Raw genomic sequence first — 13,832 nt, 5'->3', positions numbered from 1 at the left:
TACGCGAGTCCTTAGTAGTTGGTGAGATTTGGGGAAATATCGACGAAAATGGAGCTTTGGAATGTAATCGGTGTGGAGGTGACATGCTATTCAAATGACTAAAGCAACAGACACGATAATATTTACAAAAAAATACAAATTTTAATGGTATTGAAAAATGTTGCCAAAAACGGATCCATTTTGTTGCCAAAATCGGGGGGTGCCAAAATCGGAGCATGCCAAAAACGGAGCATGCCAAAAACGGAATCCCACTGTATTCCAATTTGAATTTGGGGTCAATATGACCCAAACGCACAGACAACGTAACTTTTTCGTGGCACAGACATAAGGTTAATCGAATGATTGGTGGCGTTGTGGTCAACGTCTATTACAACCGGGGGGTGGGTCATCTCAATTACACAAAACTGGTTCAAATACAGTTCTTTTAATTTTGAAAATAAATTATTCGTCTGATGCGGCGGCGGTTTCATTCATTGTCGTCGTTGTCCACCGGTTCAATTTGTATGTCTTGGTAGTTCAGACTCGGAACGGCAAACAGATCTTTCCTCAACTGGATGAGTTGTTCTTCAGTCTCAATCTGATCGCTGGGGGCGTGGTTCCGATTACGGGAAACGCTGGGTTCGGTCGGATCGATGGCCGGCTGAGGCGGTGGTCTCACAACGCAGTCTTCCTGGATGGTTTTGACGAAGAACGTGCGATTGATGCGGTATTTGTCGAGCACTCCGTACGCTCGCTGAAGAGTTGGGCCGGGAGGGAGACGTTCACGGGCCAGTACCCAGGCGGAAACTGTGGAAGGTGATTGAAAGAAAATTAATGACGAAATCTACCTCCTTCTTCTTCTTCTTGGTTTTACGCCCTCACTGGCACAGAGCCTGCTTTCTCAGTTTAGTGTTCTTATGAGCACCTTCACAGTTAGAAACTGAGAGCTTTCTTTGCCAAAGCTGCATTCGTATATCGTGTGGCAAGTACGAGATACTCTACACTCAAAAAAATCCAAACGTCATTGTTACGTGAAAACATACGTGATTTTTTTCCATCGCACTTTTCACGTAGCTCCTACGCAAATCATAGGTAGCCCAGAATGAACGCATGAACTTTGGAAGTTCGTCCATTCCACCGTCGCGAAACGTAAGAGCTACGTGGATTTTCCGGTAGCCTTCACGAAGCGTTTCAATAGAACCTAGATGGTTTTGCATTAAAGTTAACTGTAATAAAGAACAATCTTATTTTTAATAGGATTTGGAAGAACACTAATTCCCAATTGAAAGATGCAAACAAACTTAAAAAATTGTGATATTTTTATTGTCAATCTGAGCATTTTGAATCCTATTTCCCCAATTTTGTGAGTATGGTCTGTCTTGTTGTTGCCTTCGCGTGCTATAATTGATAGAGGTTAGAAATCACGTGTAAAATATGAAGTAATGCAGGGATTCTTCGGTATTCAAAGTATATTCACCTTGAAATCAATCTTACACAATGTTTAAAGCAGCAGCAACTTCTGAAGTTCTTCAACAATCAAGCGGGCGCCATCTTAGGATTTGAGCTCAACACCGAATGTACGTACAATATACAAATGTCAAAATGAACTTAGGCACCTACGTGACTTCCACGTAAGTGCGATAGGTAACCTCAGTAAACATTACCGAGTCACTATTTGGTGGTTATGAATGGTTTAGTGATCTTTATCTTAGTCAGGTGAAGTGGAGGTAAAATGAATTTGGAATGGTCTACGTGATTTTTCACGTAGCAATGACGTTTGGATTTTTTTGAGTGTATGCCCAGTGAAATCACAAGTGCTTTGTAGCCGCGGACTCTAACCACTCGGCAAAGAAAAACCCCATCTACCACCTAAAATGTGTTATTTTACCTGTATGACCGACGGGGCCGATGGTGCTGCAAGAGTAGATCACCGCAAAATTGTCGTAGTCGGTATCCAGGACCATGAACGACGCGTTGTAGTTGTATGGGAACGACTGGTAAAGGACGTCGTATTGGCCGATTTTAGACTTTCCCGCCGGTTGCATAACGCCGGAAATGATACGTTCGACGTTGTTGCTGGAAGTAGAATTAGAATTTATATAAATTAATGCAATAAGCAGACCAAGCTGATTTCCACCGATTTAGGACTGCTATGGTTTGTTTCGGATTGCGAGGATTGTGTTGAAGTATGTGAATGTAGAGGTGATAAATGTTTTGGAGCTGTTTTGGAGCGTCTTGCTGGGTAGTGCTTCGTGAAGCCCAAGCAGGACAGTTTTTACATTCAGAAATGGAATAGTGAAAAGTGAAAAAGTGATTTGTTTGATTTGTGTCCTCAGTACTGTTGGTTTTTGGCTGCCCTAAGTTCACCGAACCATCCGGAAGTGACAGGCAGCACATACATTTAGAGAATCAATCCGGTGAGTTTGTTCCAGTATGATACTTTTTCTTTTGTGAGCCTTCCGGATCGTTTTTGTCCGCGTCGTAGAACTTCTGATCGTTTCTTGAACGGAAAATGTTATTTTCGGAGTTTGATAATTATGCTCAGATTGCGCATTCTGTCCGGGCGGATGTTACGCAACTAACAATCGGTTGTGGATGCTTTTTAACCGTTCGATGACCCTGGAGGGATCGATTCTGCTTTTCGTATAATTTTGAGCAGAAAAACCGACTGTGTTATCCTAGGGTGTTTAGTTCGAACGCGCTTCCTTTCGTTTTTCGATTATCTGAAAATACAGTACCACCCAGTACAGTTTTTCAATGGGCACAGTACAGTTTTTCAATAGGCGTGATTTTTTTTTTTTTTACGTGTATCGTTGTTTTATACAATCCGATGACCCTGGAGGGATCGGTTTTGCTTTTTACTGGTTATTGAGCAAAAATATTACTGCACAATCGACAAGCATTTCGCGAAATACTATTTATACTATAAATAAGCTATTGTTTTCTCTTTTGATTGCCGGCATTCAAAAGATTAATTTGAAAACGCTTAAACAACAAATATTTATGGTCTATCGCCAGCTTTCTAGGCGAATCCTGACAATATACCTTCCCCAACCTCCAACTCCGTAGCACTTATGAGGGTGTCGCTGAGTCGGTGGCCTCTCATTAAGTAAGTGCTACATCAACATTTCCTTCCCCTATCCCAAGTTACGGTAAAGATGGGCGTGGCCGGGAATAGCGATATTCATGCTTTTAGTATTCTTGTTTATGATTTGAACAAGGTATACTCCCCTGCCTTGTTCTTGAAAGTAGTCAGGATGAGATTATTAAAAAGAAACATGAATGTTGCTAGTATCCAATCTACGAAGTATACCGTAACTACGCTAACGCTAACGCTAACGCTAAGAGGTGATAAATGTTTGCTACAGTACTTTGCCCATACCTGGTCTCTTGGCCTGGTGGTTTTCTTCGCCGAATTGTCTGAAACTTTGCAATAAGAAACGCTTCAGTACGACGCATCCCGACCAACCAGACTTCATAATTCTTTATAGACCTTTGACCAACGATGGCGATCGCTAACGGTTCAACACGAATCTATATCGATCGCTATCGAAAATCACTGACTGGTTGACCGGGATATTGTGGCCAAATATGAGCTCTGTTGGTTTCAAAAAATCAAAGCCAAAGTGAATTAAAAGCGCTAAGAATAGGATCCGGCTTCCTATATCCTGTGGAGGTACGAATATACTCTATGCCCTGAAAGTTAAGAAAAATTCCAATCCGAAAAGATCCACGACAAACAAACAGACGTAACGCTTAGAGCAAATTACACTGCGGAACACGGTCTTGTCTCAAGCACCATAATATCACTATTTGCTAAACTAAGGGTTGCTGAATCCATTACCGTTTTCAAAAATATCGTAGCACGTCTAATTTTTGAGATATTGACTGTTTAAAATGCAAAATATGACAATTTTAGCCAACTTGTATGCAAGTTTGTCAGATTGTATGGCATTTTTTTGTTTAATTTGTCAAAGAATTTAAATTTCATGTGTATAACAATACTTACGAACAAAGTTCAAAATATTTGCGATGCTCAAAAGTTATTTTTTGATGGTTTAGAAAAGCTTTGTATTTTGCCATATATTAGAAACGAAGAATTTTGCATGGAGACTGCAAGCAATTTGGAAAAATCAATTGAATCAAAATTAAATCGTGAAATTTCAACCAAATTATATCTGAAATAAAAGTTAAAGTCATATTTTGCGTGCTTGATGAATAAGATCACAAAAAAGTTAAAAAAAATCATACTTTAAAATGTATGTAACTGTGCTGTATACAACTTTGGCGACCTGTAGCTAAAAATTGTGACATGCTGGAGCATTTCTGAGAACGGCATCAGATAAAGCAACCCCATATCTACTAGAGACACGTATTTTGATCCTTGAGACACGCGAAAGCGTAATTTTTGTTCCGCTGTGTTATGATTAAAACCATCATCACGAAAGTCAGTGCGCATCGTACCTTCGTGCTGTGCGTACATGAATTCTCTCAGCTCTTGGAAGTTTTCTTAAAAACTACCTGAAGCAATAACACAGTACTTTTCAGTGCTAAACTTAAAAACGGTACTTTTCAGTGCTACTAAAACAGTACTTTTCAGTACTATTTTTTCTACTATTGATCCCTTTACGATCCTTGTTTGGGCCCATGCCTTCGATTTTTCGTTGGACCCGTTGGCGAAAGCTAGCGGTGGTAATCCTTCTTGGACACCGTCTTGGGAAAAAACCTCTCGAAGACCACGTCTACTTTCGTTTATTAACTAAACATGGTATCAACAACAAACAAAAGGAAGGGTGAATCTCTGAATTCACAACTTCCTTCCAAAAAGTGTGATTTAAAACTGTCACTAAACGTGGCAAGAATGGAAGAAAGGACGTTTTCCCGGAATGCGAACTTTCTTCCAAGGGTGAAATGAATAATTGCATCGAAATGAGCAATCAGTTCGATGCTTTAGAAAAATTTTCTGAACACCAAATCGAAGCAGCCTCTAGCCCAGGCTCTTTGATTCAAGTGAGGAAGCAAAGAGCGCCGCCTATCGTGGTCAATTGTTCCGAATTTGGGGGATTTAGGCAGGAGATCTTGAACTCCATTAGGGGAATCAAGGTTTACTTCCAAATCGCAAAGAAAGGAGACTGTCGCGTTTTGCCGGAAACTCTTAAAGATCGCGAACTTCTTCTCAAACGTCTTGAAGAGAAGAAGCACAATTTTTTTACTTATGACGACAAAACTGAACGTTTGTTCAAAGTCGTCTTGAAAGGTCTCTCAAGTGACTATAAGTCACCTGAAGAGATCAAAAATGGAATTAATGATTTACTTGGATTTTCCCCAGTCCAAGTAATCATTATGAAAAAGATAACCCAATCTGGTATTGTTCGGAAAGGGCTTTCTCATGAATATTATTTAGTTCGCTTTAACAAAAAAGAACTAAATAATATTAAAGCTTTAGAAAAAGCAAAACTTATGTTCGATGTCCGTGTGACGTGGGAGCATTTCCAGAAACCTGGAGGAAATTACCAGAACCCCACTCAGTGCCGTCGGTGCCAAAAGTGGGGTCATGGTACAAAAAATTGTCGCATGGATGCTAAATGCATGATTTGTGGAGGTTCTTCTCACGCCAAGGACGTCTGTCCAGTGAAGGAAGATACCACCAAGTTCATATGCTCTAATTGCGGGGCTAATCATAAGTCATTTTTTTGGAATTGCCCTTCACGCAAGAGAGTCATTGAGGCTCGTGCCAGGCAGATGAAAGATAATATCCGTTACGATAACGGTCGTTTCCGGAATTTGCCTGGTAAGGTAACGAACAATACTCATTTTTCAGTTAACGATCGCTTGATTAGGAATCATACCAATCAGGAAGATCATAATCATGCTCATTCACAAACTAATTTTAATCCGTCGGGTAGCCGTTCGAATCTTTCAATTTCGAATGTATCTATCCACGGTAAATCCTTTGCCGATATCGTAGCAGGTAATTTGAACTCCTCCCCTATTCGTACTATGAGTACCCATTCTACTTGTTTCAAATCAAATGGAAAAAACCCTACCGCCACAGGTAACTCCTACTCCGCTTCTTCGTCTACCGAAAATTCTAATGGGAAATCATCAGATGTACCCACTTCAAGTGATATGTCTGCCTCTGATTTTAATTTTCGAACTGAACAATTGAATCTAATGATTGATGCAATGTTCAAAGCCACCACTATGACTGAAGCAGTAGGTGTAGGTTTAGGTGTAAAATTTACAAATCAAATTGTTATTGGATTACGTTTTTCTAATGCATCCAAACAATAATTTAAATATTTTAAATTGGAATGCTCGTTTTCTGAATGGTAAAGAGGACGAGCTGTTTAATTTCCTTACAGCTAACAACGTGCATATAGCAGTTATTACCGAAACTTATTTAAAACCTGTATCCAAACTAAAAAAAGATCCTAACTTTTTTGTTTATCGTAATGATCGACTTGATTGGGGGATTGCAATCATCATTCATAGGCGTATAAAACATCAACTGTTTTCGTCATTTGAAACTAAAGTTTTTGAAACTTTGGGTGTTTCTGTTGAAACACAGCTTGGTAAATATACTTTCATAGCTGCCTATTTGCCTTTTCAATGCTCTGGACAGAAAGTTAATTTGCTCCAAACTGACTTGCGAAAATTGACTCGCAATAAGTCCAAATTTTTTGTCATTGGTGACTTTAATGCCAAACATCGGTCATGGAATAATTCTCAAAGTGATTCCAACGGCAGAATTTTATTTGATGAGTGCTCTTCAGGATATTTCTCAATTAAATACCCTGATAGCCCCACATGTTTTTCCTCTTCTAGAAATCCATCTACAATTGATTTGGTCTTAACCGACTCTAGTCATCTTTGAAGCCAACTGATTACTCATGCTGATTTTGATTCTGATCATGTCCCTGTTACATTTCAAATATCCCATGAAGCGACTCTCCATCCTATCAGCTCCACTTTCAATTATTTACGAGCCGACTGGAATATATATATGAAACGTATGTTGACTCTAATCTTGATGTTAACATTTCTTTAGAAACTAAACTTGATATTGACAATGCCCTTGAAACTTTAACAAATTCCATTGTTGAAGCCAGAAGCATTGCAATTCCAAAATGTGAAGTAAAATTTGAATCCGTGATTATAGACGATGATCTTGAACTCTTGATCCGTCTTAAAAACGTGAGGAGAAGGCAATTTCAACGCACTCGCGATCCTGCTATGAAAATTATATGGCAGGATTTGCAGAAAGAAATCAAGAAACGTTTTGTTCAATTAAGAAACAAAAATTTTGAAAATAAAATTTCTCAATTGGACCCCGGCTCTAAGCCCTTTTGGAAATTATCTAAAATCTTGAAAAAACCTCTGAAGCCAATACCGGCATTGAAAGAGGAAAACAAATTATTACTAACTAATTGCGAAAAAGCTCAAAAACTTGCTATGCAGTTTGAAAGTGCGCACAATTTTAATTTAGGACTTACTAGTCCAATTGAAAATGAAGTTACTCAGGAATTCGAAAATATTCTCAATCAAGAGAACGTTTTCGAAAATGCCTGGGAGACTGATTTGGAAGAAGTGAGAACTATTATTAAAAAAAAAATAAAAAACATGAAAGCTCCTGGCAATGATGGAATTTTATACATCCTCATCAAGAAACTTCCAGAAAGTAGCTTACCATTTTTAGTTGATATATTTAACAAATGTTTTCAATTAGCATATTTTCCTGACAAATGGAAAAATGCTAAGGTTGTTCCAATTTTAAAACCAGACAAAAATCCTGCAGAAGCTTCTAGCTATCGTCCAATCAGTTTGCTTTCCTCCATCAGTAAACTTTTTGAAAAGGTTATTTTGAACAGAATGATGGCCCACATCAACGAAAATTCAATTTTTGCCAATGAACAGTTCGGATTCCGCCATGGACATTCGACCACTCATCAACTTTAACGTGTAATAAATTTGATCCGTTCCAACAAATCTGAAGGCTATTCTACTGGTCTTGCTCTTCTAGACATAGAAAAAGCATTCGACAGTGTTTGGCATGAAGGTTTGATTGTAAAATTGAAAAACTTTTATTTTCCAACATACATTGTTAGAATAATTCAAAGTTATCTGTCAAATCGTACACTTCAGGTTAATTATCAGAACTCCAGATCTGAAAGACTTCCTGTAAGAGCTGGTGTTCCTCAAGGCAGCATTTTGGGACCAATATTATACAATATTTTCACATCTGACTTACGGGCATTTTTTTAAATTATCGGACAGGTTTGGGCCGGAGGTTCTCCGATTTGCATGAAATTTTCACCAGAGGTAAAGCTCGTGGATACATGACCAAAAGTGAAATTCAAAAAAATTATAGTGGCCTATTTTCTCGGAAAACTCTAGATGAATTTTCACGATTTCTCTATATACCTCAAACTTTGAAAATTCATATCTCCTGAACTATGCATCGTAGAACAAAAGTGTTTTAGTGAAATCGATAGGAAATTTTCTCAGCAATCTATTAAAAATATAAAAAGAAAAACATTTCTCGGAAAATTTTTCACCATGGAGAAAATTGTCGGAAAAATAGCGAAAAAAATATCGTCTGTATCATGAAAAATTTTCAAAAAAATATTTTTTGTTTCATCAATCCATACTCTAACTTTCGTCCATAGAGGCCAAAGTGGTATCTTTTACCGTTTAGGCGACAGAACTGAAAAACCGATGACCACCCGCACGCTTCCCATAGGAAAATGTGTTCTATTTTGGGTAAGTGTAACACAGTAAACCATCCTTTCCTTTCCAGTCAGAAGAAGCTTTTCGTCAATCGGAGCACTCTCCTTTGGTCTGTTGGGTGTTTTGTGTGCCCTTCATCAGCAACGTTATTTAGTATTAAAGCTAACAGCCTCTATGAAAGCCGCACGGGAAGTTCTTGTTACAATCAATCATTATGGTAACGTTTGAAGGATCACATCTCAAGATCCACTTTCTTTGAAAACTTATGAATATGTTGTTTCGGCCAGGACGTCTTTCCTACGTTGTGTCTTTTACGATACAACGGACGGCAAATCAAGCGAACGGCTCCACTTTAACAGATTAATTACCACTGAGATGCAGCATGCCTACTCGGTGGAGAAACGAAAGAAACTACATTCTTACAAGTTCAATGGGTGCGCCTTATATAGGCGCACGATACGGCCAGACAAAACATACAATAATTATTCATTACGCGCGTACGCTTCTCAATACAGTTTGGCGCGCTGTTCGATTGGCGCCAACTGTAGAGGCTGCACGCTGACTGGCAGTGGAATATTCCACAGCAGCCATCAATGGAACAATAGATAGCGTCCCTGAGTGTTATACAGTTGATTGATATTATATACATGCAAATACTATACTATATTCTTCCAAGGAACAATCAGAATTTCTATCAAATATATCACTTTGTATAGAAAACAAAACTGAAAATTTATTCGCGCGCTTTTAGTTAATTATCTAATCATATGATAAATTGAACAAAATTTGAAAAAAGCAAGAAAATTACAAATAGCACTTTATGTATGCATAAATATCCTTTTTGCTTGGCAACTATATGATTCTGAGGGTCAAGCATGGGAAACACTCACTCAGTTATTGTGTTTCCCTCACTCGCTTCCACGCACAGTCGGGAGCGAGAAAGCCGTTTTTTAACCAAGCCGAACGTTTCAATTTCCAGTGCCCATTCTGCTTCTTCGGCGAGCACTAAGCGAAACAAAAAACGGCATCTGATCAGTCGAATGCAATACCAAAATACGGACAAAAGACAAACATTTGAAAAGGACCCAAGAGGTCTTGAGCCTTTTTCAAAAACGTTGCTGTTGAGCCCTTTTTAGCCCGCCCACGCAAACTAACCCCACTATCAGAAAGATTGGTGTTAGCTCTTCCTGATAGTGGTATTGGTGAGCGTGATCGAGTTGAATTGGGTTCAACAGCGGCTTGCAAAACCAATGTTTACCAATGTCGATGTGCCCTTTTGAAATGTTTGTCCAGGAATGATTGTTTACATTCTGATTCCGTTCGAATGGCATTCGAGTTTGAGTGCTAATGAGCGTTCACTGACTGGCAGTCCACACCACGAAATGATTCAGTGAGTAGTCTCAGTCAGTTCAATGCATTCGGCGAATGGATGCTAAGTGCATTAACTCGTGCCTCGCAGATACAAGTGTATTGGTATTCACTTCTCTTCGCGTTCCTTCCGATTGTCGCTTTTACACAATCGGTTTCGACGCTACACTCCGCCTAGGACGGTTCAGCTATTACTGAATTTTTGCTATTTTTCATCGGTGGCGTTTGGGTGAGTGTGTGAATTTTCCCATGCTTGCTGAGGGTCAGTTCCTATTACCTATATTATTAAATGTTAGGATCGTTTTCAATTCAAGACTGTTGGTCTCAATAGTAAAGGTTACGAATAAAGGACATACAAAAAACCCAACAGACCAAAGGAGAGTGCTCCGATTGACGAAAAGCTTCTTCTGACTGGAAAGGAAAGGATGGTTTACTATGTTACACTTACAATGCGTGTAAATTACTGTCGCCGTTAGCGCACGGTTATGAGGTCCACAATAGAACACATTTTTCTATGGGAAGCGTGCGGGTGGTCATCGGTTTTTCAGTTCTGTCGCCTAAACGGTAAAAGATACCACTTTGGCGTCTATGGACGAAAGTTAGAGTATGGATTGATGAAACAAAAAATATTTTTTTGAAAATTTTTCATGATACAGACGATAGTTTTTTCGCTATTTTTCCGACAATTTTCTCCATGGTGAAAAATTTTCTTAAAAATGTTTTTCTTTTTATATTTTTAATAGATTGCTGAGAAAATTTCCTATCGATTTCACTAAAAAACTTTTGTTCTACGATGCATAGTTCAGGAGATATGAATTTTCAAAGTTTGAGGTATATAGAGAAATTGTGAAAATTCATCTAGAGTTTTCCGGGAAAATAGGCCACTATAATTTTTTTGAATTTCACTTTTGGTCATGTATCCACGAGCTCTACCTCTGATGAAAATTTCATGCAAATCGGAGAACCTCCGGCCCAAATTGTCCGTTAATAAAAAAAATCCCCTTACCTGAGTTACCCCAGGGATGTCAAAAATCTTTGTTTGCGGATGACACAGGCCTCTCAGCCAAAGGACGAAGCCTGCGTGTCATCTGTAGTCGATTGCAAAAAAGTTTGGATATTTTTTCTTCATACTTGTAAAAATGGAAGATTTCTCCTAATGCTTCCAAAATTCAACTAATAATATTCCCACATAAACCAAAAGCTCTTTATATGAAACCTTCAAGTAGACATGTTGTCACGATGAGAGGGGTTCCAATAAATTGGTCAGATGAAGTTAAGTATCTAGGGCTCATGCTAGATAAGAATTTAACTTTCAAAAATCACATTGAGGGCATTCAAGCCAAATGTAATAAATATGTAAAATGTCTCTATCCCCTTATTAATAGAAAATCAAAACTTTGTCTTAAGAACAAGCTTTTGATATTCAAACAAATTTTCATGCCAGCCATGTTGTATGCTGTACCAATATGGACTAGCTGTTGTAATACCAGGAAGAAAGCTTTGCAGAGAATTCAAAATAAAATTTTGAAAATGATTCTGAGGCTTCCTCCCTGGTATAGTACCAATGAGTTACATAGAATATCCAATATTGCAACATTGGAACAAATGTCAAATACAATCATTAATAATTTCAGGCAAAAATCGTTACAATCTTCTATTGCCACGATTAATGAGTTATATGTTTAGGTTAAGTTAGATTAAGTATATTAAAAACGTTTTTTTTTCTCTTATAAGCAGGTGAAATCAACTCACCTGTAAAAAAACTGAACTGCTACGGCAAATGAAACGTAATATGTTGTTAACAAAATGTTAATTAAATCTTAAATTTATTTTACCAAATTAGGATGATCTGCCCATAACTGCAAAACAGTCACATTCGACATTTTTGACAAAATGGAGTTGATACCGGGGAGAGTCATTAAATGGCAAATACTTTCGATCAACTTACTGAAATCTGTGAGATTGTTCTAGAAAATTCGAAAAAAATACCAAGTTGTTTTGTCACATTGGCAATTGTAACCGCATAACAGTCACATTGAGATTGTACATGAGCCTCATAATGCAGTAGCAACGAAATTTCTATCAGATTTTTTTTCTGACTATGCACCTTATATGCGATATGAGTTGTACAAAATTTCAGCCTCAAATAAGCACTTTTGAATTCTTAGTGATTTTTTGAAATATTAGTTTCCTCCCATACTGCGATAAAATGCAAACTTGGTATCGCATTTACTCAATGCCTACTTTTGTCGTATGTTACAAATATGCAGTTATGGGCAGTGATGGTGTTGTCTGATAACACAGAACACCTAGATATAAGAAATGAATGTAATGTTTGGAATGATACTAATAAAAAAAATAAAAAAAAAAGCTTTTCAGAGAACTCAAAATAAATTTTTGAAAATGATTCTGTAGCTTCGTCCCTTATATAGTACAAATGAGTTACATAGAATATCCAATGTTGAAACATTGGAACAAATGTCAAATAAAATAATTAATAATTTCAGGCAAAAATCGTTACAATCTTCTATTGCCACGATTAATGCGTTATATATTTAGGTTAAGTTAGGTTAAGTAAATTGAAAACGTTTTTTTTCTTATAGGCAGGTGAAATCAACTCACCTGTGAAAAATCTGAACTGCTACGGTAAATGAAATGTAATATGTTGTTAACAAAATGTTAATAAAATCTTAAATTTGTTTTACCAAATTAGGATGATAGTGTTGTCAAATAACACATAACACCCAGATATAAGAAATGAATGTAATGTTTGAAATGATAAATAATTTAAAATATACAGATTCTACCGCCATGTTTTAGATAAATTATTTAATAATTACTATTGCATGAGAGATGGAATTGTGTATAGTAAACATAAAATTAGGGCTCCGTTAAGCGTTACACGTGTTTGAGCCTTAAATAAACGAAGTAGTTTAACAATGGATGGTAGATACTCACAATCGGTTGACAAGTGCATTGCGCACATAGACTTTTCCATCCGGCATCAACTCGTAGGTCGCCGAAACGCACTTTGCAGCCACTTCACTCACGGTAAAATATCGTTCCACTTCATACCACGTCCCGAGAAATCTATTCCTATCGAACTTGGTAATCGGGACGTAATCCGGACATCCTCCCAATCCTGGAATTTGCGAATCCACCAAACCCGCAAAGCCACACAACGATACAACCGTGAATAGCAACACTTTGTACTTGAAGTTTTCAACCATGTTCACTCGAGCGGATGAAACTGTTCAATCGAAAAAAGCGCACTCAATACTGATCACTAAACGAACCGTCACCTCGCAGGAATCGCCGATAAATAGTTGAACTAGTGTCACCAACCGGTACTTTTATAGGGGATAGAGTTTGTGGATGCGCGCGTGCCCGGAGGCGATAAAGAAAGGAGAAATTATGATCACCGAAGCACCACTAAGTATACGTAGCGGACTTGGTGTGTCGTCACTCCGTGGCTCGTTTCGAGGTTCTACCAATCCAGGCATCCCGCTTCATAGATAATGACATCGATTATGCAAAGATCTGTGCAGGGTGATATGACGGCGTCTCGGTATCTATCATTCCCTGTCCACTTGCCAACAACGTCTTCCGATGCTGTTAGAAAACGGGTACCGTAAAACGTGGTAACATTGATAGTTTTCCAGAAAAAAAATCTGTACTAGGGCGCCGGTGCCATTAGTGGACTACCTAAGCAATAAAAAATCAGAACATAATAACGAAAAGCCTTAACAGAGATC

At 38.1% G+C, this 13,832-nt stretch overlaps 1 protein-coding gene across 1 annotated transcript; it reads right to left on the bottom strand.

Annotated features, from left to right (window-relative positions):
• Nucleotides 1-408: 408 nt before the first annotated feature.
• Nucleotides 409-13,566, bottom strand: LOC5569872 (apolipoprotein D). The gene is made up of 3 exons (XM_021847746.1): nt 13,036-13,566; nt 1,868-2,055; nt 409-786 (listed from the first exon to the last, which is right to left on the bottom strand). Exons 1-3 carry the CDS (start codon nt 13,305-13,307, stop codon nt 467-469), a joined length of 780 nt encoding a protein of 259 aa, XP_021703438.1. The 5' UTR covers nt 13,308-13,566; the 3' UTR covers nt 409-466.
• Nucleotides 13,567-13,832: the final 266 nt, after the last annotated feature.

The sequence above is a fragment of the Aedes aegypti genome, chromosome 2 (genome assembly GCF_002204515.2).
Source record: "Aedes aegypti strain LVP_AGWG chromosome 2, AaegL5.0 Primary Assembly, whole genome shotgun sequence".
In the NCBI taxonomy this organism is placed as follows: domain Eukaryota; kingdom Metazoa; phylum Arthropoda; class Insecta; order Diptera; family Culicidae; genus Aedes; species Aedes aegypti.
This window is presented reverse-complemented; position numbering and strand designations above follow the sequence as displayed.